Source organism: Oxyura jamaicensis, chromosome 5 (genome assembly GCF_011077185.1).
Source record: "Oxyura jamaicensis isolate SHBP4307 breed ruddy duck chromosome 5, BPBGC_Ojam_1.0, whole genome shotgun sequence".
NCBI classification, from domain to species: domain Eukaryota; kingdom Metazoa; phylum Chordata; class Aves; order Anseriformes; family Anatidae; genus Oxyura; species Oxyura jamaicensis.
The window spans coordinates 29,591,392-29,616,985 of NC_048897.1; the positions used below are offsets into that span (position 1 = coordinate 29,591,392).

Sequence of the window (25,594 nt, forward strand, 5' to 3'; positions counted from 1 at the left end):
TTTTTCTCATAACTTTTATTTAATATAAATAACACCTCTACATCAGATTTTTCAACTCTTCAGTTTCTTCTCTCACTCTAAAGAAGAAATAGCTGGCCACAGCTTTTTTTTTCTTGCTGAAAAAATCCAATCCAGGCACCAACCCAAGTGCGTTCAAGCAGGGTGTTGGTAAGCAAGAAGAAATTATGCTGAGGACAGGCACCATCTGCACAGCACAATCCACAGAGCTTGGTACAGACTTGATCCTTCCCAGGCATCATGAAGTGCTAAATTGCTTGGATTTATGAGGGGTAAGGGGGAAGAAGGGGGATGGAGGGCCAAGTGTCGGTTTTTCCTTTGAAAGAGGAAAGTTGTTCCTATATCTTATGTCAGTAAGATGAAGTATAGCAACAATTGAAGTTGTATTTTTATCTCTACAACTAAGTCCTGGGCCAGAGGTAGTGTAAAAGTTGCTTTCTGTTGGCTGCTTGATTGCTGCTGGAGTGCAACAACAAGCTCCTGATTAGAGAATATTTTGTGTGTGGACTGAGGCAAGATGGCAGTGATTCTGCCTGGATCAAGATTGAGGTCAGTGAGCTGTTTTTGTCTTAAAAAATAAATAAGCAAGTGTTTGAGTCAGTTTGTTGAGGAAAACCAGCCTTAAAGTGATGGAGAATTTCCAGGACCTGGAGCAGTCTTATAATCTGGTTTGCATCTATCTGTTCTCTTATCTGTTGGATAAGGCCAAATAAACCCAGTCTGGGCTTAGGTAGGGGAAGGCGTTCCTACTAATACAATATGAAAGCAAGCAGCATACTCTGTTTCTTGCTAATGCCTGGTCTGAAGCCAGTAAACTCTCCTGAATTTGGCACATAGAGGAAGTTCCCAGGGTTGTCTTCCATGAGATAGGTACTGTGGATCTAAGTTATGTAGAATAGCAAGGTGTTTATATGTGCAAATATTAGTTTATTAAAACAGCATACAGTATGTCAGTCCACACATGCCAACTCCATCACCAAGGCAGTCTGCCATTTTGGTTAGCAAATGCATCTTGCAGTGACATTCAATAAATCTCCATGCATAAGTATCTGCACATACATTTACTCCTGAAACTGCTTCAAGTTTTAGGGCAGTGCTTCTTAATGAAGATGATAGCCTCGCTTGTTTTGTCATTTAGAAGTCATGAATTGTGTTATTCCTTGTGCCTGCTTTCTGCCTTAGAGGGCAGGCACGTTTCAGCTAGTTCCTGGTTTGCTGTTGGTCTTTCATCTGCTTGGAAATCTAAACAGCTGGGATTTTTGCTCACTTATGCTGTAAATACTCATTCAGTTCCTTGATTTGAAAGGCACCTTTTAAGGCCGGACAAAAGGTATCCTTGGCAGCTTCCAGGGGAACTGTTACCCTCTTACTTGTGCACAAAGGCACAACCAGGAAGGTGAAAGCAGTTGACAGGAAGCCTTGACTTTCAGCTCCAATTTGGCTGAGGTCCTGCTGCCAGCTCCTTCCTTGCAGCAGGGTGTTAAGGGAAGTTGTTGGTTTTGTGCTGCCCTCCTTGCTGCAGGTGTCTCCAGTTAGTGTAGCCTTCCTGCTTCTCTGCCTTAAGAAGCAGGCTCAGTGCTTGGCCAAGCTGCGTACGTACCTGCTCAATGCAGCAGCCACCTTACTTAGAAAAAAAAAAGTTCCTGATGTGCTCATTCAGCCTCTGCTGCTTCTGCCCTACCATATCTAACAGGAGGAGAAAGGTGACCTTGGAAAGGATGAGATGCTGTGGCTGCCGTGTGCTTGTCAAAAGCACCCCAAGAAGGCTCTGTCCCCTCTGTGCCCACGACCTGTGCAACTACCATACACATCTCTGCCACCACTTCAACCACGTACAAACCCCTACTACAACAGCTGCCCTGAGCTCTACTTCACCCACCTACTGCACTACAACGTAGCACCTCTCACCCTGTCTCCTAATGCTCTGCTTTGTCACTTCTCCTCGTGCAACCACTGGGGAGAGCTCACCCAACCCCTGCTGTCCTCCGGGCACACGCGGTTCCCTGTTAGCCTTGGGGAGGGAATGGGTGGGCTGCCCAGAAAGCTGAATCTTAACTTTAAACTGAATTAGTTATTAAATAAAATAAAGTGCATCCAGTAGACGTTTCATTGGCTTGCCACGCGGCTGCAATATAGGCAAAACAAATACCAAAGAAAAGTGTAGGGAGTGTGTGTAGCCTTTCCTGTCCTTTGGCATCAGGGTAGGAAGGGCTGATGCTGAAACTGAGTGGGGAATGGTGAAGGGGGGGACCCTGTCTGTGGTGAATGAAGGGCGCAGGGCAGGTGCTGAAAGCTGATTTCATAGAAGGTCAGAGCGAGGACAAGGCTGTGCTCCTCTTCTCTTCTCATCCACCACCTTCAGCACGTTATCCTGGTGAAACAAGAGCAGAGACAGTAGCATGATTATCAGCCTTTAGGGAACTGCTGAGCAGTAAATTAAAAGTGTCTGCTGAGCTTCAATGTGACCTTCCTGCATGGCTGGGGCTGCCTGGGGGGTCCCAGCATCGCATAACCCAGATACCGACCTGCCAAGCGTGATGGGAGCAACCCAGGGGCTCTGCAGCCCGGGGGATGCACCAAATGTGTGAGCCTGGATGAAACATGTTCCCGCTACTCTGGGATAGATAAGACTACTTTACTTTCTCCTTTTGGCTTAAGGACACTAATTTTTGTATGTTTTTGTGTGTGCTTGTATAGCACTGGAGCCCCGAGAGGAGGGACTGATTTTGGGTAGGAGTCCATGGCCCACTCTTGTGAAACCTGGCCTGCGTGTGCAGCATTTGTGTTCACAGGAAGAGGAATGAGCTATTCTCTAGTGAATATACTCATCTGTGACTTGAGACTGTTGTTCTGTAGCTGTCTCTAGACCTAGATGGGTTGATTTTAATTAGGAAAGACAGACTTTTTTCCCTCTGGTTGCCAGATGCTGGTGTGCTACTCAGAATCGCTGAGTTGGCATTTGCCTGCATCCATGTTTAAATCTACAGGTCTGCCTTTTGCTGATGCAGATTTCAACAGCCAGAGCTTGCAAGAAAGGATAGAGGGAGAACATAAAAGGAAAAACAGATGAAATGCCATGAGGACAGGAGTAGATTGGCTCACGTAAAAGGGAACATCCCAAACAATCATTTAATGACACAACCACAGATACCTGATAAGAAACCTCAAAGAAATGATGCCCAAGGTACTGAAATAATCAATGCTATGTGCAGTTGAAAGGAGAGCCTAAGGCTGTTGCTGGAGAGGTTTTTTATTGTCCTGTATGTGTGCAATGGACAGGGCTGGCCGTATCTTGCTGCTGAGGGGTTGCTCAGTGCTGCAGGAGCAGCACGCTTCAGGACATTATTGGGAAGGGTCAGGAAGCAGATTTTAGAGTTATGCTTCATGGCTTGAATGTTATAATCTGTTTTACAAGTCTGAACCGACTCCAGAGCTAGCTCTGTTTATTGTTAATCTATTTTGCTATTAGTGGTTCCAAAAGTCTTGTTGACAGCCCTGTGCTGTTTAGCATTGGTGGGCAAGTCTCTTCCCTGTTTTGCAGCATTGCCCTTTCAATACAGGCACCTTGTTTCTGTGCATGAGTGAGTCTTTACAGCCAAGATGCTGGTGGGCTTTAAAGTCATTACTTTTTTTAGCAGTGAGGCACAGTAATTAGCATTTCTCTCATTTTACGCCACATCTTCTTTTCCATGCGTAACTGAAGGGCTGGTCGGGGACTTGGTGAGCTCTGTGCTGGTACAACATCCCCGTGGCTGGCGTTACTCTTTGTGACTCAGGGCTCGGGAGAGCCATGGGCTGCCTCTGCCATCAGCAGCGAGGGGAAGCAGAGCTAAATTTGTGTGTCACCGTCACACGAGAGCATTAAATGCAGACTGGTGGCAGTCTGTCTCAGAAGCCCCAGGCGTTCCCCAACCTGACAAAGCCTGGCTGGAGGTGGGAAGTCACTGAGATGACTTTTATAGCCAAGCCAACAACAGGTTACTGTTGGACCTACCTGTTAATTCTCATGTCATGGGGCTAGATGCACCTGAACACTGTGGCTGAAAGTAGCTGAAGAAATCTGGCGATTTAGGCCCTTCTTCCAACAGCTGAGATTGACACTATCCATCCCCCGCTTGGGTTGGGAGATGTAATTTTGCTTGATCTCTCCCAGGGCAGGTCCAGAGTTCCCACAGACAGTTTTGTTCTTAGTGGACCACGCAGAGAGTCAGTCTTGTGAAATATCACGTGGCAAAATCAGACGTGTTGTGTAAGGGCCATCTGTTAGACATCGCTACACCAGATTTCCTCACTTGGCTCTTTTTTTAAGTGGATATATAGCTGGTGTTTCAGCATATGCTGAAAGGCCACAAAAAGGACCAGTAAGATCACGAGGCGTGTTCTTCTACCTAGCACAGGCCATAGAGCAGCCCTGACTTAATTCTGATTTGAAATAGAACCATTTTTTTTAAGGGAAAAAAAATCCTAATTCTTTCTAGATTTGCCTCTGGTAGAAAACTTATCACTGCACCCCTTGATGAGCTTAAATATGTAAAGACAGCTTTTGGTGGAGATTCCTGCTGGAGTGGTTTAGGGTACTGTCACTCTCCACAGTCTGTGTGTTCCTTCTCAGCGGCAGAGCTGGCAGAAAGGAAGACGCAGACCACAGTGTGGTGTAGTTATCTCTCCCTCCTTTTCATCTGGGGTTTACATTAAGAGGGTTAATGCAGGCATCTGAGGTATGGGCACATGCTCCCTTCTGTCTGCCCTGCGGTAACACAAACCAAAGACGAGGCAGAAGCTCTTCAAAGGTGCTGGAGAGATTTAGGAGTAAAGCTCCCACGTTTCTGGGCAGGATGCGTACACTGATTCTGGATGCGTACACTGATTTCCAGTGAAAGCACAGTGGTGGCTAGCATTTACAGGAACATACACAGCTTTGTCACCAAATTCATCCTGTTGCTGTCACAAGCACCGCATTGCCTAATCCCTGCCAGAAACATGCTGGCCAAGCCAGCCTTACAGGTGATGGGTCCCTGCTGCAGCCATGGCACTCTTCAAATCCTCTGACCGGTAGTAACTTTTGTCTAATTTCTGCGTGTTTATCCACAGACTTCTTCAATACATCGATTCTTGCACCTAATTATGTTCAGGCTGGAGTGGCCTTTTCCTTCAGTGGTGTTTACCACCCCGCTCTGACTTCATTTGGCTAGATTAAACAACCATTCCCTGAGTATCCCTGTGGTCCCTCCCTGTGTTCCTTCTGTCCAAGTTCATTCCTCTTGAACCATTCTCACATACAACACTTGAAAACCCGGGGATTATTTTCCCATATCGTGCCACTGGAAGGACTTTCTGTAATTCCAGAGGAATGAAGATAACTGCTCCAAGTCTTGTATTAAGCCACAGCACTCCCTGATCCTTTGTGAGGACTAAGCTCTCCCCTTTGGTGGCACGTGGTGCTAGGAGGTGCTCTGGGAAATTGAAATGCTGTGGCATGACGGTGGGCTCCCCACAGCACTGGGGGGCTGTGAGGAAGGACCAGCGAGACCAACGCTGCTTGAGTCAAGCCCTTGAGACCTCAGCCTGCCCGATCCCAGGCCAATGTCCGAGTCACACAAGATGGTATCTTCTCACCTCGTGAACCTTGAAGAAACTGTGTTCTTTGGCAGCTCCAGGACTGCCTTGCGAGGCGTTGGTTTCTGCTTGTGGGGCGTCCTGCACCAACCTCTAGTGCTGGTTTGCAGCAGAAAGCTGGCCTTTCCCGACCCCTGGGTCCTGCGGCACACAGGCTCTGCCTGCCCCACTCCTCTTTACGTCAGCCGGAGCTGCAAGGTCAGATCCCTGGAGCTGCTCTGGAAATTTACCCCCAGCTGCATTTTCTCTAAAGATGTTAAGATTAATTTTCTCAAGAGAATTCAGGGAAAAGCTTCTGTGGTTTTTTGTGTATCGTTTACTTCTCTGGGACTTGTTGGACATTCTCCAGGGATTCCAAGCCTGTACTTTGGGTAAATATTTATTCCTTGTTATTTGAAGCAAAGGATGAAAGCCCCACCACACACTCTGCGCAGCATCTCCAACTGGTTTGAAGGTGCAGGAGATTTTTAGTGCCATAAATAGACATTAACAGTGGAAGCTGTGAAATCCACATGGTGGCTGCTTGCTGCAAGGAGCTGCTGCTCTGCAGAACTGGGTGAGCAGCATTCGTGGTGGGGAGTGAAATCTGCACAGTTACACTGGATGGCTGTGCTTTGAGCTGTGTGAGATCCTGGAACTGGGGACATTTCCCTGACATCAGTGAAGTGACCTGGTAAAGTTTTTTGTTTGTTTGTTTGTTTTACCTTGACGGAAATTCTACAATATAACCCCTTAATGGAATGGATATTTTTACGTTCCTTTTTGGGCAGATAGGCTTTTTTTTGCAAAATCATCCCATCTGTTTCTAGGTTGATTTTTTTCAAAAGTCACACCGTAACAAAACTGAATTACTAGCATAACATTAAAATTTTCTGTTCTGGAAAGGTTTAATGAAAGCTCCAGTTCGGGTTTTATGAAATTCAAAATGTTGAGGAAGACACATTTCTGGTATTTGTCAAATCTGCATTTTCTGTGAGATTATTATTTTTTTTCTGTGAAGCTACCTATTACCTCCTAGCAGGATTTTGTTAATCAGCCTGATAACCCATGCCAGTGCATCCTTCCAGATGCTTCTCCTTAAGGATGGACAAATCTCATGTGGTCCCAGTTACATTAATCACTGTCTTACTGTGAACCTCCTATGCTCCATGACAGCAGCCATTCAGACTATATCACCTGGACCGTCATCACAAGTTTCTCTCATGTTTTCCACCAGGCACTTCAGGTCCCAGTATAATGTCAGCTGGTTACATGAACACAGTAAAGGTTTCTGGCTGGGACATGCCTGGATTTACCAAGACAGAAGCTGCTCAGCACCTGCTGGAGATATAGCAACCCATTCACCTTGCCACGTGAAGTCCTTCATCTACAGGGAAATTGTGTTAGTTTTGTTCATGCATCACAGGGTGAAAAACACCCCCCTTTGCCCTGCTGCAAAGGGATAATCTTGTAATTTTGTTGGTCTGACATCAGATCAATACAATTAGGCGTGGGCATCTGCAATTTGGTGTATGCATAAATTGTTAAAAACTCAGCATGAGCCACCAGCCCACAGCCTCTTAACTGGATTATAGTTCAGGACTGCTTGTTCCTGAAAGATTACACTCCAGTGGTAAGAAGATCCAAATAATTCAGGTGGTTTTGGCACCCGAATTCATTGTGCTAGACACCAAAGGAAAAATCAAACTTCGATTTTTCATTCTAACAAAAAAGTGCAGCTCTTTATGTAATGCTTGGTTTTATTGTTTTTTCAGCTTCCTGAATGATGCTATTTTCCTGGTTCTTGCTAAAGCCAGCTCTGAGTAACGATGCTGCCCTTCTTACTAGATAGGCCAAGAAAGGCATTAGCCTGCCACATGCGGTTACATTCCTGAAGGGACTCCAGCTGATGTAGAGATCTCCCTGCCAAAGATGGCCACACCTATTAAGTCTTTTTGCAGGCCATATGCAATGGCTTTTCTGAATGGAGGTTTCCTCTAGGTTCCATTTTTGGCTGTCCTTGCCCTAAAGCATCATCTGAGGTCAGGTGCAGGCATAAGTCTCAATAATCCCCAAAACAAGTAGAGGATTCTGCCAAGGATTCAAATGCACCTCACATGGGGGCAAACCCAAGGCATCTGGGACCAAAGAAATTCAGTGATGTAACGCTTTGGGGAGAGCTACAAGAAAACAAGCTATAGCTTTGCAGCATTTTATACATACCGTGGTCTAAAACTAATCTGTCTGTAGAGCAGAAGGAAACAGAAGCCACGGGAGAAGGGAAGTGACTGTTACCAGCCTGTAGTTATTTATGACTGCCATCTGTGTCATTATGCAGCCTGTCATGTTGATTTGGGAATTTCAAAGCAACAGCAGGAATAGACATAAGACCTTTTCGCTCCAAACACACTGACAACTTAACCGACTTGAGCCAAATGAGCTTTTGCTTTTTGGGTTGTTGTTGTTGTTGTCATCGTTGCTATTTTGTTGCTCCTAGGAGTCCTGCTGTCAAGCCAAAGCAATGAACTGTTCTGGTTGTGCTAAACTAGCAGTTGAGAAATCCAGGTCTTGCTTTTTTTTTTTTTCTTTCTTTCTTCCCTGTCAAGAGATGTTCCTGACAAATTGGATACAGGGAGCAGAGACTTAACGATGGGGCCCTCTGTCTTCCTTTTGGCTCACCCCACTACAAATAAATCATGGCATAACTCACCCTCTCTGCAAATGATCTTGTTTGGGAAGCCAGCCCTGATAGTGGCCTGTCACTGGTGCAGAGGGAGAGGTCAAATTGCTTTGTGGTGACTTCAGTTATGTAGGAGGTGACAGCGATGCTCTAGTATGTCACTGAAGACAAGCAGCCAAACTGCACTCGCTCACTCATTCCCTAAATGCTGTTGCAGTCATTGTAATGGAAAAGAAAAACAAACAAACAAAAACCATAGAGGAGAAAACTATTTCTGAGATGGGGGACACAGAAATGGCTGCACTGGCTCACCCTGACACCTCCATGGATGCCCAGCCAGTGAGAAAGTTGGAGGCTTCAGAGGAAGGTGCAAACAACCTTCAAATGAAACAATCACAGACCAATTTGCTCAGACAGATTACCCTTATTTATCATAGGTGCTCGCTGTGAATCAATGATCGGTGATTGCCCTGGAGTCTAAAAAGAATGAAAGAGCATTCTCTTAATGTGAGGTGTGATGTAGCTGTGCCTATTCCTATGATCCTAACACAGGTCAGCACTGGCTGAAGGCTGACTCCCGCTAAATGACCTGCCATCCATATCTGGTAAAGGGCTCCCCTGAAACGTGAAGCATCTCCTAGATGTACAGGAAATACCAAAAAATGAAAGTATATTGCTTTAATCTATCCCCACCAGAAGGTGGGACCTGCTGCTGAGCGCACAGGTTAGGCACACCTGGAAATTTTGCTTGTGCTGTTTGGAAAGAGGTTGGTGACGCAATGGCATGATCTCTTGGTTGGGGGGATGGGTGATGCATAGGAAGGGAATGGGGCTGAAGGGGAGGGCAGGCAGGATGAAATGGGGTTGTAAAGGATAAATATCTCCATCTATCACTGTGTGCCCCTTGCAGTCCCCACATGCCACCTCTGCCTTCAGCAGTCTCAGTAGCTACGTGCTAGGGCTGATCAGCCAGCATCACCACGCTCGGTGTATCCCAAATATTTCAGAGAGCAAAACTGGTCTCAGTTTCCAGCTAAGCCAAACAGATGCACAAGTGCTTATGTGCCAACACCAGCTTAAGTCGCCTTGTCTTCTCCAAGACATAAGGCTATGTTTATAATTAAGCCTGCCTTAATGACTTCACTGAAGAGCGATGGAGTAAAGAGTTGTGCTGAAGTGGACTCAGGGCAGCATTACCAAGCGGTAGGAATCTCCATTGCATTGCTGAGATGAAAATGGACTGCTCTAATTTATTGTTGCCTCTTAGCTGGTGTCTAATTAATGACTACTTTTCTCACTCAGGATAATTCTGATTCTTCCATTCTCTACTTTTGTGGGTGTTTCTGGTAGATTGGAGAGGCCTGGAAAGCAAAGTCACGCTGTGTGCATCCAGGTCTCAACATTTTCCTAAATACTGTTGGAATTAATTTCCCTCACTTGAAGGAATTTCAGTTCCAATACAGAACCAGCATCTTGGTGTTTGTCTTTTTTTAAATAGCTTTAACACTTACCCTTTTGTATAGTACTGGATTAGAGTGAAAGTCTCTTTGTTAGCAGCTTAACCACTTCATCCCTAAGCTCCTTTGTGCCTTGGGGATGAATACCAAACAAAACCCAGTGACAAGCTGCTGGTTAGGTGTCTGAAGAAAAGCCTGTTGGAGTCGGGAGAGGCGCTTGGTGGGGGCGATGTGCCTGCCTAGCTTTGAGCAGCTAATTGCCTGGAGTGCCTACTTAGGAGTATCGCTGCTGCCTCTCTGCTTACAGGAGTATTGCTGGAGTACTTGCTGCTGCCTCTCTTCTCAGTGACAGCAATTTTGGGGTTAGGCAGGCTGGACTGCATTCTGGAAGTGCCAATCTTTCTCCTTCCAAGAGAGAGGAAGCTCAGATCTTATGTTAGGTGTCTCTGTGCTAGGCCTGAGTTAGCTGTAGTACACTGCAACCTTACTGCCTAACCTGGTGGCAGGATCACGTCCTGACTTACTGGTCTCATCCAGCACTTACAGGTATGACACCCTGATCTGTGACACTGCTTGGAAAGAACATATTTGTCAAAGGTAACTGCCAAAGATCCCCTACTCTCCATCCTTGCCCCTTCTTCCTAATTTCTACCTTACTTTTCTACCTGTCATATCATTTGTTCCTTTCTCCTGGCTTTTCTTGTTCTGCATCTGCCTTTCTGGAAGAAACTTCTTTGCTTGAGTAAAACTTGGAGCTTTGCTACATAACCAGCTCTATTCTTCCCCCTTTCTGTTTCATTCATAGGCCTTTGGAACAGGAACCACCCCATCCTGCCTTGCTCATTATTGTTGCCATATACATAATTCAAACTTTACATTCACAGAGCTTAGTGCTCACAGATCATGTACTGGAAAGAGAATCCCACGTGAAGTCCAACTTTTTCAAACTACTGCCCGCAAGGTGGGCCTCTATAGCTGCATGAGTGTTTTGGAAACAGGACTACACTAACCTATAGTTATTCCAGCTGTGATTACCACAGAGACAGAAATAAATTCACGCTGCTATCCCCACCTTTCTGAGATTATCCCTTTCCAGGAATAGTTTTCGGCTTGTGCCCTAAGTAATGCCTGTCACTGACCAGACTCAGCAGTCCAGTTTTCCATACAGATTTTCCTGTCTGACTTTCCATTGTTTCCCTATCTGCTCCTGAGCAGGTCTTTGTGATACACAGTTTTAGGATATCTGAGGGATCCATATCACTGGTAACAAACACTTCTGAATAGTTATCTCTTATGTTGTCTTTATGGCTACAGAAAATGGAACTGTGGACCTGTACTATGGCTGTGAGTGTTACAGGATAGCAAACACCATGGAGAGTGAGGTCAGGAACTCACCTTCCATCTCAGGCAAGCTGGTGCAATCTTTGTTAGTTGAGCGTGTCCCTGCTGTCCTTGTCCTTGCAATCTTCAGGCTGGTCCCCTTCCCTGGACTGTGATTTTGCTGTGTTCTGCTCAGGCACAACAGTTTTGTCAGAGTTGTCTTTCCTTGGGGGCAAAGGCTTGCTTGTGTGCTCAGTGCCTTCAGCATCTTCAGCTCCTTTGAAAGCAAGTGTTTGTCCCTCAAGGGCAGTGTTTTGGGTCACTTCCTCCCCGCTTTGTCTCACCAGCTGTCCTTGACCTGCATCCAGTCTGTCTTCTGCTGCTGTGTCCAGCTTTCCTCCATGGCTATTTGAAGAGTCCTCAGTGGATTCCTGTTCTGAAGCTGTGTTTTTCTTAAAGCCAGCTCCATCTAAATCATCTCCCGTGGGCAATGACAAGGTCTCCTCACTGCTATGCATGGTGGCCTGCACAGCATTTGGAAAGCTACTTTGTGAGGCACTGCTATTTGTGCTCTCATCCTGAGAGATGTCAGCACTGCCAGGCTTCTCATTGCCATCTTCCTCAACAGGTTCCTTACTCAGCTTGGGACCTGGCTCTGAGTTGCCTGTGCTGGCCACAGAGACCTCCATGCCAAGCCCCTTCACTCCTCTCCATTCTTCCTTCTTGCTATTGGGGGCAGACTGGGCCTTCCCACTTCGCCTTTGTGATGATGAGGCCCCATGATCTTGGAGACTTGGCTGTTTCACCTTCTCCTCCAGCTCAGCTGTGCAGTTCTCTTCCACTCCCTCCACACCTCTGCTCTTCTGCTTGTCCGTACCAAGGCTCCTCTAAGAAAAGGAGGATATGTTTATGTCAGCGTATTGATCAGTGGCCAGTATTCCTTGTCTATGATGATACCCAAAACACAAGAACAAATTTGCTGAGGCCATTAAAGGAAGCAAAAGGATGTAGGTGATGTAGGGACCAGACTAAGTGAGGGTTGTTATACTGACAATATAAGGGCCAATGCAAGAAGTTGCTCTCACATCATGCTGCCTGGAGAGTGCTAGCAAGGGGCAGATTTACTCCAACACAGAGGTCTCCCTTCTCTGCACTGGCTGATAGCCTCCAACTTTCCTGATAGTGCATGTTTTGAGTAAACTCAGCAGCCACCCTTGAAGTGGTGAACTCACCTGGCTGTCGGGGTCATCCTTCAGAAAAGACATGTCCTCGCCTTCTTTTGCATCCCATCTGTGAAGGAAAAAAATGCAGAATTCAGGCCTTCAGGTTCTCATATCAAACAGTCACTCACTATGCCTGGGCAAGGATTTCTACCATGTCCATTTCTTGTCTGAGCCCCCTGTCCAGAAAAACAGATAAAGGTGGTGAACCTAACTGGTCCAGTTCCTTTTCCTGGAAACTGCAAAACACTCAGCCCATCCAGAGGCAGTCATCTGACGCTACTAAATCTTAATGAACTGGCTGTTATAATTCTAAATATAATGAAAACATAAAATCCAATTGCCAGAACAGACATTTGTTGTTAGACTAATAAGATATATGGTGATATGCTTATAGTGATGTCTGCCACAGCCTGGTCCTGCTTGTCTGACAGTGCCCAAACATCCCAGATCTCCACAATGGCAGACACAGAGGCAGACAGTGAAGGATAAAATTGCTCTTAAGTACCTTGGGAGATGGTAGGCATGGACATGTGGAAGGCTGCAAGGATGGCCATAACGGTCAGACCAAAGGTCCAGCTCACCCAGGCCCTCTTGCCCGCTCAGGATCACTGGCAGATGCTTGGGGTAGAGTTTGAAAAGAGGGCAAGTGTGTTTAACACCTCCCTGTTCCCCTACCCAGCTTCCAGAAATGTGCAGCTCTGGAATTTCCTGAGCCTCAGATGGTATCTCTGTGTTGAGTCATGCTCACTCAGTACATGGTCTCTTCCAAGGATTTGTGTAAGTGCATATTGTCCCCATAGTACACTTTGCAGCAGCTACAACATCCCATGCTAAAGAGGGCAAAAGCTCTGCTTAAAGCTGCACGGAGAAGTGTTTTCTTTTGCTTCTTTGAATTTGCCAGGGTGAATATAGATCTGAATTTGTCCATGCAGAGCTACTGGGCAGGGCAGGCCTTAGAAACCCTTCCCTTCTCATATGTGCGCTTGGTGAATTGTGTCACATGTGCACACACATAAATGTATATATATATATATATATATATGTTGTCCCTGCCACAAGTTCTTAAAATACATGTGCAAAGGCGTGCAAGATTTAATTGTTCTCTAGACAGACTCTGCTGGGCTCACTGGCCTCTTGAGTTGGCAAATTTAGGCCAAGATACAAGAAATGAAAACACACATTAAGGTGACTGCAGAGTCAGGCATTTCCAGAGGCAAAAGCACACTGTTAAGGCAACCCCACGTGCCCTTGTGAAAATTGTGTGGGAATTACCATCACAGCCTCCAATGTACGATCACATCGAGCTACTTCACACTCATGAAAAAAATAAAACAAGCGACCTTCTAGCCCCATTTCTAATGGAGGATGCTCAGGGAAGAGTATGATGAATTATTTCATTGTTAAATAAAATAAGAAAAAAGAAAAAGAATAAACATCTCTGTGGAGACAATAGTACATAAGATTTTATAATTTCATCAGCAAGATAATTTAGGCATCTAAACAGGATGCCAGCACCAGCCATTCTGGGGCCTTAAAGCCTTTAAATGAGTATGAATAATATCCTGACTAAACCCAGCAGCCCTAGAGGAGTTAGATGCCCTAAAATGCCTCCAAGCCTCTGCACTGAAGGCACAAATGTACTGGAAAATGTACCTTCCTGGTCAGTTGTGACAGAAGTAACAGGCTATGGATGCCAGGCATCCTCTCTGATGCACACCTGTTGGGTCTCCGGACAGAAGGTGCTAAATCTTGCTGTGCAATCTGACCAGCTGAGCTTCCCCTCTTCCCAGGCAAAGAAGGGATCCCAGAGACAGCTGCCACTTTGAACTGGCTGACCTCGCTGGTGGGCTTTGGCTCTCATGTTCTTCAAGCAGGGATGTGCGAGGTGTAAGGAAGCTTAAGCCTGCTGCACCCACTGCAATAAATCTCTTGTTAAATGGGTGGGGGGTGTGTGAGAAAAGCAAGGGAATAATCGGAATAATACTGTATTATTACAGCAGTTAAAAGTGCCGATACCCACGTACAGCCCTATGCAGTCTGAAATGAAGCTAGATGTCCTAGCCGCTGGCAGGGAGGAGGCTGCCTTCAATGACCTAGCCAAGCTCTGGAGCTGAAGAGTCAGAGACCACTGCTGGAAGAAACTACAACTAACGAGGGGCAGCTCAACGAGATGTTGTCAAACAGCACTCCAAGCTGGCCAGTCAGAGTCCCAGCCCACAATCATTTCTTTGAATTTCTGCCATAGGACAGCTCGCCAAGGCATTCCTTCTGAGCATGGTTTTGAGAACACAGAACAGAAGGAGAAAGAAACATCTCAGGACCCTGGGGTGATTTCTGGAAACCAGTCAGCATCTGTCTGTCACAGGCACACTTTGGGGCATAAGTCTTTGCTGAAGAGGAGGAAAGGAGATGGAGACAGGACAGTGGGCAGGCTCCCATTCCTTCCCCGGGGTCTGACTGGTGCAGAAATGGAACCCGAGGCAGGATTTGGGTGAAGCTGTTTGACCCGCAGGCTGTGGCAAGGAGGGAGCAGATCGTTGTGTGATGCATCTGTCTGCTTTGCCTATAAAAGGGAAGCAACAAACTCTTTGTCCTTTCCAAGGCGCCACACAAAATGAACACAGCTCTTTCATTTAGTGTACTCCCAGCACATATTTAACCAACTATACACATCTAATCTGTACAGCTAAAATGTCCTCAGAGCAGAAAATGACTGTATTAGGATTAAACTTTAAGATTAAACGCTGGAAAGGCATGAGGCTTATCTTGTCATCAAGTCCTTCTAACATCATCATATTTTCTGAAGTCTTTGCTTATATTCTGCTGCTTAGGAGCAAAGAGAGGTCAGGGCCAGGGGTGTGCTACATCTGGGTGAGCAAAATCACTGACCCCACACTTTCTACACCCAAGAAGGGCCCAGAGATGCATCCCAGCTCTCCTGGTGAGATAAACTGAGCATGGCCAACAGTTGAAGGTGTGACCAGAATAAATCATATGTACAACCACATGAAGCTCCCTTCTGTGCTTTCCCACCAAACCCTGAAAAGCAGAAAAACAAGAAGATCCCAGCAGAAAGGATGAAAAAGGAAGTATATTTGCAGTGAGTATAACTCATGTTCCCAGCAAACACTGACAGGGAAACCGCAGTGTCCCTGTTCTGTGCAATTTCTTCCAGCCCTTGGGAACACCAAGCATGTGTCCCACAATGAGACACGATCTGCTCTGCAACAATCAGCTGTCCTCTGAACCCTCTTCAAAGCAGAAGATACAACACTAGATGTGTATTTATCAAAGTCCAAAGAAAAGGTGTCTCAGGAAATAGTGTTCTCTAATTAGCCTGGAGGACTAATTAGATCTGATCCAGTTAAGTTCAGGGGGATCTAGAAGCAATTCAGCATTAGTAGCCTTCCCTTTGAATCCATTTTAGCCCAAAACAAACTAACCAAAACTAACTGGTGTGTGACTTTAGGAAAGCTGTATACCATAAGTGCTATCTTTCAAAAAGGATGATGACCTAAAGCCTAGATCATTTGTGGCTGTTAAAAATCTTATTGCTAGTGTAGGGGTAGCAGTATCTGCTCAGCTGATACTTTCCATTTAACTTATATTTATTATTGGGTGGACGTATATTTTTTTCCTTCCGTTTCTCTTCTTCAGTGCAACTGTTGAAGTAATTCTTGTGCATTTATATATATATATATATATATATATATATATAATAACCAAATTTTGGCAGCAAACCTCTGAACCACACTTGCCCCTGAGGGCGGTTGTTGAGGTCTGGGCGTTTGGTTTGGGCCTTATGGGTTGGCATGTTCAGACAGGGCAGAACTGTGCGAAGTTACTGTGTCCTTCATGGTTGTGAACAGCAACAGCCAGCCTGCAGTCTGGTGCATTCTAGGGTATTCACAGAAAGTAACAACATAAAGCAAATGTACTGGCATGCCCATCTTGCACATCCTCTGGGAACTGCTGTAATTCCCTAGTGCTGCAGTCACTGTCTGGGGGAGAGCAAGCTTGAGCACAGCTCAGCAGCTTTTCTTTCCAAAGCACATGTTGTTGGGGATGGAGCTGAAGAATGGAAAGGGGTTGAATGAAACTTCCAAACAAAGCTAGCCTGATTATTTGCATGCTGCTGATGCTATTCTTCATAATTTTATCAGAATTAAATTAAATTGTGAAAAGTATAATTAACTAACAGGACTTAGAAAGACAGAGGACAACCTATTTTATGCTTTAAGCAGATTCCAATTCAGAACATAACTAGCTGAGAGATGGGGCTGCTGAGGTGCACTTCCTCAAAGCACAGTCACTGGAAACAAAAGCAATGCTAAAAAAACTCCAACCTTGATACAGTGTCAGGCTCTGCACATTAGACCTAATACTATCCTGACAGCAGAATTTTGCATGCACAGACCCTGCCTCCCACCCTTAATTTAAACCAAGTAGCAGCAAGCAGTAGCTGACCTCCAACCAGTTAACATCTTCTGGGTAATGCTGTACTCCTATAAAACACGTATCAGTTTGTGCATCTATTTAACTGTATGGTCATAACTGACCTAGATGTTAGAAGAATGCTAACGTTAAAGGCTACTGGAATGTTTTTTTTTTTGTTCTGGAAAAGGCTTGGGGTATGCAATCAACCCTTCATCCTTTTGTTGCCTACTAAGGGGCATGGCAATGCTGTATGATCACTGTTATTAAACCGTTAGATAGTGTGGCTCCAGGAACCTGGAGACTGCACTGCAATTTAATTACAGAGAGCAGCAGGGGAGGGGGGCCCCTGGGAGGATGTGGGCGAACCTGTAAAATGCACTTAGTTTTGCTGATATTCTGAAATTGCTTCAGTGAAAATTAATATATTGCTGTGTGCTGCCCACAGCTGGCAGGAACAGGCCACTTCCCTCCTCACCAGGTCAGGGATCTTTAAGATATATTTTTTTTTTAAATGAGGAAAAGACATCTGTACCGTACTCTCAATCCTAATTACTATTGGATCAGCTAGGAACTATTTTTGGAGGCTGGTCCCCCATATCAGCAATGCCTGGAAGTCAGATAAAACGTGTTCAAAAGCCTCCTGCAGCATGTGCCAGTGCTACCCAAATCTGGCCCCAGAGTAATGGTGCCCCGCTACCCCCCCCAGCTACTCTGCAGAGAGCTGATGCAGCGGGTTGGTACGGTGATGATGCACTCCATGTGAGCCGCAAATGCCACTAAATTAAATGCTAGTTTGTGGCACTACTGCCAGCACCTTTACCTTCTGGCTCTGCCGGTCAGTCTGTCCTTTCCTTTGGCTCGGCTGCTCATTGCTTTGGGACCGGGATTGTTCACATTCACGCTGTGCTGTCCTCCACCTAGAAGACAGGTTGGAAAGACCATGCAAAAGCAGGCAGAACTGTCTGATGGACTACTGAAAAGGCTAAAATCCCTGTATCACTCGAAAGTACCTATGGAAGGGGAAGCCTCTGAAGCTATATGCCTACTCTATGAGTATTTTCTGAAGCATTGAATACAAAGCGAGAATTTAGGGGTGTTTCTTCTACATTTTCTATTAAAAATTCCAATCATAAATTTAGATCTTACTCCTTGGACTCAGTCTCCCCTGTGCTCTTCTTGGGAAGCTGTTCTTGTTCTCCCTTGCCACAGAGCACAGACCTTATCACAGGGCTAGGAAAGCAGCCACGTGATATGTGTCCAACAGGCACTCCAGTCTGTGAGAGTGCCCGGAGAGAACTCTTTCCGTGAGGGTATAGCAGAGGTGCTGACATTGAGTGGGATGACATGATTGAATCATGTGATTTACTCACCTCTCCCATTGGGAGGAAAGGACCTGTGCTGGAATTTCCTTGCGTTTCTTCCCCCTAAAAGGACAAAGCAAAGCACACACAAAAGTGAGTGAGGCTCTGTAATGGGCACGTAGCAGAGAGCCTGGCATTCAGATAGGGTGTTGCAAGGGAAAGCTTTATTCTGCCAGTCCATCTCCTGAGAAACAGGAGTCATGATGGACTTATGCTAGTAAAGAAGCCAGCATGTGCCACAGGGTTCAGAGATGATGTGCTCTGGAATAGGATTGCCTCTCAAACCACTGTTTGGGAAAGGAGGCAGTACTGAGCCTCCATATTGTGTCATAAAAGGTTATAGAAACCGTGCCACTGCTCTCACTGGGAAGGTAAAAAGCACTAGCACCCAGATGCTCAAATCCCATCCCCTGAGCACTCTGCAAAGCAGAGAGGGCTGAGACCCCAACACTGCGCACAGAGGCATTTGCCCAGGAAAGCAGAGTTTCACAACTGACAGCCACGACAGCTGTGGCACTGGGATTCGCACAATCAGCATTCACTAGCGTCAGGACAGAATCTAGGTGTCCCTTGCCAACCTTTCTTATTGCTGGGATTATCCAAGGCTGGCTCCCCATCCTTAACAAAGTCCTCTTCAAACCTGCAGGTTAAAAACAGGCATTGTCAGACCTGACCATTCTCCTCCAGTGTGCAAAAGCATGGGCAGGAGACCTCAAGACAATGCAGGTTCCAGCCATCGGCCCTTCTGCACCTGCCCACTGGCAAGTAAGTGCAGGTTTGTCAGCTGAAGCTGAAACTGCATGCACTAACCAGGAGAAATGAGGCTGTGAGGCAATTCTACCCCAAAGGAGAACCTCTAAAACCTTTACATCAGTACCTATATATGTATTTAATTCTATGACCATCCTTAAAACCTATAGATCCCTGTAGTGTAACTGTACAAAGCTCACATGCAGCTTCCCAGGCTTCTAGCTACTGTCCGAAGTAGCTTCAGGACTTGTCATCTCAAATCAGACCTGTGGATCAGACTTGTTTGGATGGTTTCTAATCCTGCTTGTTAAGTATTATGGCTTTTCTCTTTTAAATGGATAAACAGCAGAATAGTAGGGCTCAGAGCTGTCTTGCAAGCAATACTCGGCATCCACTGAAGTCAATTCACTTGTGTCCATTGGGGTCTCACTGACTGAAAATCTACACATTCAGCCCTGTTTTCAGACAAAAGGTTGTCCCATCCTCCTGCCTTGTATCAACTCTTTTATCAGCAAACCCAACCCCTAACTCTGCACCCTATCAAAACCCTCTCCTGCTCATCCTCCAAAGATTTCTAGCCAGTGTGTGATCCAGCTATACAAGCACAGTTAAAGGTGCAATGTTTAAAGGGGAAATGTCAGACCCCATTAAGAGCTCTCCCATTTTACCATCCCCAGCATTTCCCCTGTGCCGTATAGGTGATCCTCACACCACAGTGCCTACAGGGGCTGAGTTCATGAGGTGAGGAGGATTTAAGCACATTGGCCCATCGTTTGATTGAAAATGAAAAACAAGTGGGGCTGTACTGTGGGCTAGCAACACAAGTTTGTCCGTTCCTGTTTCAAGAAGAGCACCTGCACCCTTCTGTCACTGGACCTGTCCACGTGGAGATGGTGAGAACCCGCTGGATGCAGACTGAACAGTAACTCATGCTCCCCTCCCTCCCTCAGTCCTTGTCCTGGTAGGACCAAAGTCAGGCAATCCTTCTGAGCACAAAATATCTCCTGTCAGGGTAGGAGACCTCATGTCAGAAAGAAAAGATGAGAATTGCTCTGGTATCTGGTCCCACTGACAAGACACGGTCAGGAGAAGGGGGTAGTGATATGGATTTAGTCAGGGAAAGGCAGATGACAGCGTAGGATTTGATAAACAATGAGCATCTGCACAAGGTCTTATCACTGGCTTTAAATGGCCTGCTGCAGACAAACCACCCCAGGACACTGGAGGACCTACATGTGCTCTGACTTCTCCACATCCCAAGCCCGTCGCCACTCGCCCTTGGAGTTCTTGTGACGTGCCAGTCGCTCCAGGTCGATCTGATCTCTCTCCCTCTTCCAGCGTATGTACTCGGAGCGTTCCCGTCCAGTCATGGGGAAACTCAGGTCTCCGGGGCTCTTCTGGAGTGACTTCCCACTCTCCTAGTGGAGGCAAAAGACCTGCTTGTTAAATGTCTGAATGTCTGCATTCAGCATACTCTGTTGTGTCACCGCCAGAAATGCTCAGTAATGTTTGAAAACAGGTCAGAGTGATGTGAGCTTCTGCCTCCATAAAGCAGTGTGTACACAGGAGGGCTCTTTTTTACCCACAGCCTGAATATGCCAGTCCCAGGGCTGGTAACATTTCATTGACTTTATGAAGAGGGAAACTGAGGCAGGAAGAAGTTATACAGCTTACTCAGAACCAGGATGTTAACCCATGGTCAGATCAGAACTAGCAACCATTCCCTCCCAGGAATATTCAACTATGAGAAGGATAATTTGTGACTACATATTTCTGAACAGCTGTTCCACTTTGTCCAGACTAACATGGACAGCATTACATTTCTAAGGATTAAAATCTGTCAGACTAAAACCCTGAATTTTGTCATCTGGATACATTCCTGTTGTCTCAAAAGAAATGGGGCTTCACTTCTATTTCTCTGACCTGAACCACAGTGTTTCTGGGTTCCTGCAATGATAACTATCCTCCTGATCTGGGGAGCAGCAGGAAAGACATCAGTTTTCATTCTAGATATTCAGTACCTAACCACATACTTCTAAAACATGCCCCTGTAATTCTGTGTTCAAGTGGCCACAGGATTGATTCACCCCATTTGCACTTGCAGTCACTTTAACTGCAGGCATAAATTAGCTGTGACTTTCACTTATTGTGTTCCAGCTCTCATACAGGTTTCAGAACCAAGTCTTCTAATTTTTTCACAGAACAGGTACCCTGCCATGGTTTACTTATGGCATATAGTTAGTTCCTGGAGCACCTGCAAGATTTCCCAGTTTCTGAGAGGTTGAACTATCATAGAAAATGCACCAGGCTGATGAATCCCCCCACCTGAATACACAGAAATCAGGCTTATGCCTATGAAATCCTTCTCACTGACAGGGCCAAGAAGGAAGAGGCTTTTGTGACCAGCAGGCATCCACAAGAGCCCACAGTCACAGGGCTGGTGCCAGGGCCCACAGGGCTGCGGGTGCCAAGAGCAGCATCCTCAGAGTGAAGGGGCTCTTCACCTTCATTGCTTTCAGCCTCTTTGTTTATTACTCATAATAAACCAGATAAGGGCTCCCACTGTTCAAAAATGTAAAGCTTAATGAAAAGGTAGTTCAGAGGTGATGGAGCTCTGTGAAGCTGTAGCAAAGCATGTGAACAGTGAGAGGTGGGTAACCGAGCCATCAGGTTAATGGATGTGATAGAAATAGAAGCCTGCTGACCACAGTGTGTTGTCAGGTAACACTGTACAGCAAACAGCTTAGTGCAGAGCTGAGTCCTGGGATGTTAATTACTGGTGGGTAATTCATCACTTCATACATGAGCCCTTCCATGCCAGCCACCCTCACTCCTTCCCCATATGGGAATTAACTCCTCAGTGTTGCACTGCTGATAAAAGCAGAGCAGCAGGCAAAGAGTGACTGAAAGCCCTGTTGCCAAGGAAATCGACCTGCGTGGGCTGGAGTTGGGGTGGCAGTAATTGCTCCTCCATTTCTTAGCTGGCAGGAACTGGGGGACCTGAGACTGCATCCTTGAGAATGGGGAGATGGGGTCTGCAGAAAGGCAGGACATGCCAGGGCAACCACTGGTCCCCGGGTTAGACAAAAGGTCTAGAGATGCTCTGGAGCTCCAGAGCCAGCAAGGCACAGCAGGTCCTGCCACAATGGATCTTGATGTGTCCCAAGAGGGGGGCACAGAAGAGTTGAACAGCACACAGCTGGTGAGAGAAGGGTTCAAACTCCAGAGTCAGAGGATAAGGGAGATATGCCCTAGTCTATCACCTTGACCCTTAGCAAAAGAGAAGCCAAAAGTAAGGAAAAGACTGAGGCTGATGCCCATGCTTTCCTGTGGGTAGATGCAGATGTCGCTGTGGGACCTATCAAGCAGGGGGGAGCTGGTCCCTGACCCCCCCACCCCCTCCTCACCTTCGTTGGGGCACAGCTGTGGTTAGCTGGACTGCAAGGCCATCCTTTTGCCCTGTTCTGCTCTGGGGGGCTCAACTGGAATTAATGGTTAAGAGCCCATCTGTGTCCTCTTAATGAATCATGTTGAGGTCGGTCTATTCACTTTGTGCTCCATTAATTAAGAGCATCTGCAGGCTCAGGGGAGCCAGCATGTCCTCTAGGGTTTGCATTAAACAGTCAGTGGGAAGGCCTGTGCTTTAATTTACCTTCATCCTACTCAGCTTCTGTTGAAGTGAGGAGCTGTAGCTAATGAGGCCTGAGACTTTCAACCCACAAGCAAACGCTTTTTTGGGAGAGAAAACAGCTAGGGCTGTGCTTTTGCATGTGTGTAGGTGTGCATCCTGACATTCCCGCTGCTGTACTAGGGACTTGAGCGGCCACAACAAGGTGTGATGAGCAGGTCCCTTCTGCTGAAGCTGGCTTTCCAGCCTTACCATGTCTTAGGTGTGTTAGCTGCTCAGCAAAGCTTTGGATGAGGAGAAGGATAAGCAGTGGGAACCACATCAGAGCATGCTGCTGCTTGCTTTAGCATGAAGGCAACTCATTGACAGGGAGGCACATCCTGCTGGTTTCCTTTCCCAAAATAAGGGTCCCTTAAAAGGGACATTGGGCCTTACTCACCTTCCGGCTGTGCTCACTTTCTGGGCCTCTGTCACTGTCTGATCTCCTCTTCTCTGCTGTTCTTCTCTCCTCTGCCTGCAAGGGCACAGACACTGGAATTATTTCAGGGATTAGCCAAGGACTCCTGGCTGAGGAGTTCATGACCAAACCCTGTGCCCATCATGACATGTTAGAGCTGACCAGAAAAAAAATCAGTAAAACAGGAGAGAGTGGTTCCCGGGACCCCGAATCAAACTGATATGGAAAAGAGAGGCTGGTAAGTAAGGAATGTAAGAAGAAAAGCAAGCCAAAGGGATGCATTCCTACAACTCAGTTTTCCTCCCAAGCCAGAGACAGAGAAGTGACCTCTACAGTCCCAGTTCTTCCGAGGAAGACCAAGTTTTATGTACCTTTACAGATTTGGACCCAAGACCCTGTTTATGATCTAACAGTACAAGAGCTGGGAGTCCATCTGAGATGCAGTTGAAAGCCACCTTGGTAATGATGGGAGATATTTTTTTGTCCCTGTAAAACACCAAGCTGCTCTACCAGAATCCATCCCCTCATCTACTGAGTTTAGCCATGCTGCCACCAGATTTATAGAATCATAGAATATCCTGAGTAGGAAGGGACCAACAAGTATCATCCAGGTCTCCTGGATCCACACAGGACCACTCAAAACTCTCATGGTGTTTTCCAAAGGCTTCTTGAAATCTGGCAGCTTCGTGCCATGACCACATCCCTGTGGAGCTGCTCCCAGTGTCCAACCACCTCTGGGTGCAGAACCTTTCCCTAACCCCCAGCTTGACCCTCCCCTGTCCCAGCTCCATGCCGTTCCCTCGGGTCCTGTCGCTGTCCCCAGAGAGCAGAGCTCAGCGCCTGCCCCTCCACTCCCCTCGTGAGGGAGCTGCAGGCTGCCATGAGGCCGCCCCTCAGCCTGCTCTGTGTGGGCTGAACAAACCAAGGGACTTCAGCTGCTCCTCACACGTCTTCCCCTCTAGACCCTTAACCATCTTTGTAGCCCTCCTTTGGACAATCTGTAAGTTTTATGTCCTTATACCGTGGTGCCCAAACTGCACGCAGCGCTCAAGGTGAGGCTGCAGCAGGCAGAGCAGAGCAGGACAATCCCTTCCCTCTACCGGCAAGAAATGCCGTGCCTGATGCACCCCAGGATATGGTTGGCCCTCCTGGCTGCCAGGGCACGCTGCTGCCTCAGATTCAACTTGCTTTTGACCAAAACTCCCAGATCCCTTTCTGTGGGGCTGCTTTCCAGCCTCTCGTCCCCCAGTCTGTACATACACCCAGGGCTGCCCCATCCCACGTGCAGAATCTGGAACTTGCTGTTATTAAATTTCATACAGTTGGTAATTGCCCAGCTCTCTAATCTACCAAGACTGGCAAGCTCTGCTCTAGTGTTGACATCCCCCAGCCTGGCAGGAGGTGAAAATTATCCTCTCTGTGTTAATGAACTACAAACACTAAACACGAGGCATGCTATGGTCTAGGCAGCTCTTGGCCCCTACGTGGCCCTGGTGATACTGCCACTGCAGCCAAGGCTGGGATGGGATCATAGCAGCTCTTAGCAAAATACAGTCTGCAGAGCATAATGATCTTCTATGAAAGGCTTTCTGCCCTCATTAAAAATAGCTGGAGTGCCACTGGGAGGGCTGCTTGATGTTGCTCCAGGATAAGGAGCACGTGTGGGGCAGACGACAGAAAGGCACAGGCCTGGTCCCCACGCTGCGGCAGCCCTTGGGTCAGGAGGTGTTGGTTGGTGCTGACTCGAGGCTCTACCCTGGGGTGGCTGTACGCCTTCTCGAGAGAGGCTCCTGCTCCCGTCCAGCCGCTGCCACAGCATGTGACAGTGCGGCACAGCGGCTGCCAAGCGGCCCAACATTTATTACAGAGGCCTCTCCCCTGTTTTGTAGCCGTACATGGCAGCCCTGGGGCTGCTTTGCATAAATGCTGCCAGCTTGCAGCGAGGCCTCAGTGTGCTGCAGCCCTGGCGGGCCCCCTCGCGCCCAGCAGAGCTGAGGCATCCCCAAGTTCCCCTCCCTGCTGAACCGCTATGGGGCTGGGGGGTGTGTGGGGCTGAGATTATCGTGCTCTTGTTTTGCACAGCCAGGCAAAACTGAAAAACAAAGAGGGAAGTCACAGCACAAACTGCTAGGTCAGCCATTCGAGAAAGAGTCAGTGCTGTGAGGTCCAACCCAGGCTGGAAAGAGGACTTTTATTCCAATTATATTCTATCCCCAGGCTTTGCCCAGCATGACAGGGCTGGATGCTGGAAACCTGGGATACTTGTCTCCACACCTTCCAGCTCTACCTAGCCTCCTAATGGAGCTCATCCCCCCTGCAGCCTGTTTGCACATATGCTGTGGGAGCTGGAGAATGGATGAACTCACCCCACAGCAGCGAGCAGTCTTTTATGGGGTCAAGTATGTGTGCCAAATCTGAGGCACGAGGGAAGCACGACCTTACAGCCAGCGTTCACTGACACTGTACTTGGCACACGACAGCTTCACTGGTCTCACTGGTGTGAAGCTGTGTAAACTGATGCTATGAGGAAGACATTAGCTACATAGTCCTAGGATTTGTCAGCAAAGATTTGGGAAAAAAAATGCAAAGCAGGGTGTGTGCCCAGAGAAGCCACCCCATATTTTGCAACAGGCTAGGACATGGTAAAAGGCAATACTGAGTATTTATT

At 46.9% G+C, this 25,594-nt stretch overlaps 1 protein-coding gene across 1 annotated transcript in view; it reads right to left on the bottom strand.

Moving 5' to 3' along the window:
* Window positions 1-25,594, bottom strand: part of CCDC9B (coiled-coil domain containing 9B) — a 49,033-nt gene continuing 23,439 nt past the window's right edge. The window contains exons 6-13 of the mRNA XM_035326918.1: window positions 22,909-22,983; window positions 20,075-20,259; window positions 18,670-18,731; window positions 18,101-18,154; window positions 17,551-17,647; window positions 12,303-12,360; window positions 11,146-11,957; window positions 1-2,389 (exon numbers count right to left, since the gene is read on the bottom strand). Coding sequence (XP_035182809.1) covers window positions 11,178-11,957; window positions 12,303-12,360; window positions 17,551-17,647; window positions 18,101-18,154; window positions 18,670-18,731; window positions 20,075-20,259; window positions 22,909-22,983 — 1,311 coding nt within the window. The 3' untranslated portion in view covers window positions 1-2,389; window positions 11,146-11,177. The remainder of the gene's footprint in view (window positions 2,390-11,145; window positions 11,958-12,302; window positions 12,361-17,550; window positions 17,648-18,100; window positions 18,155-18,669; window positions 18,732-20,074; window positions 20,260-22,908; window positions 22,984-25,594) is intronic.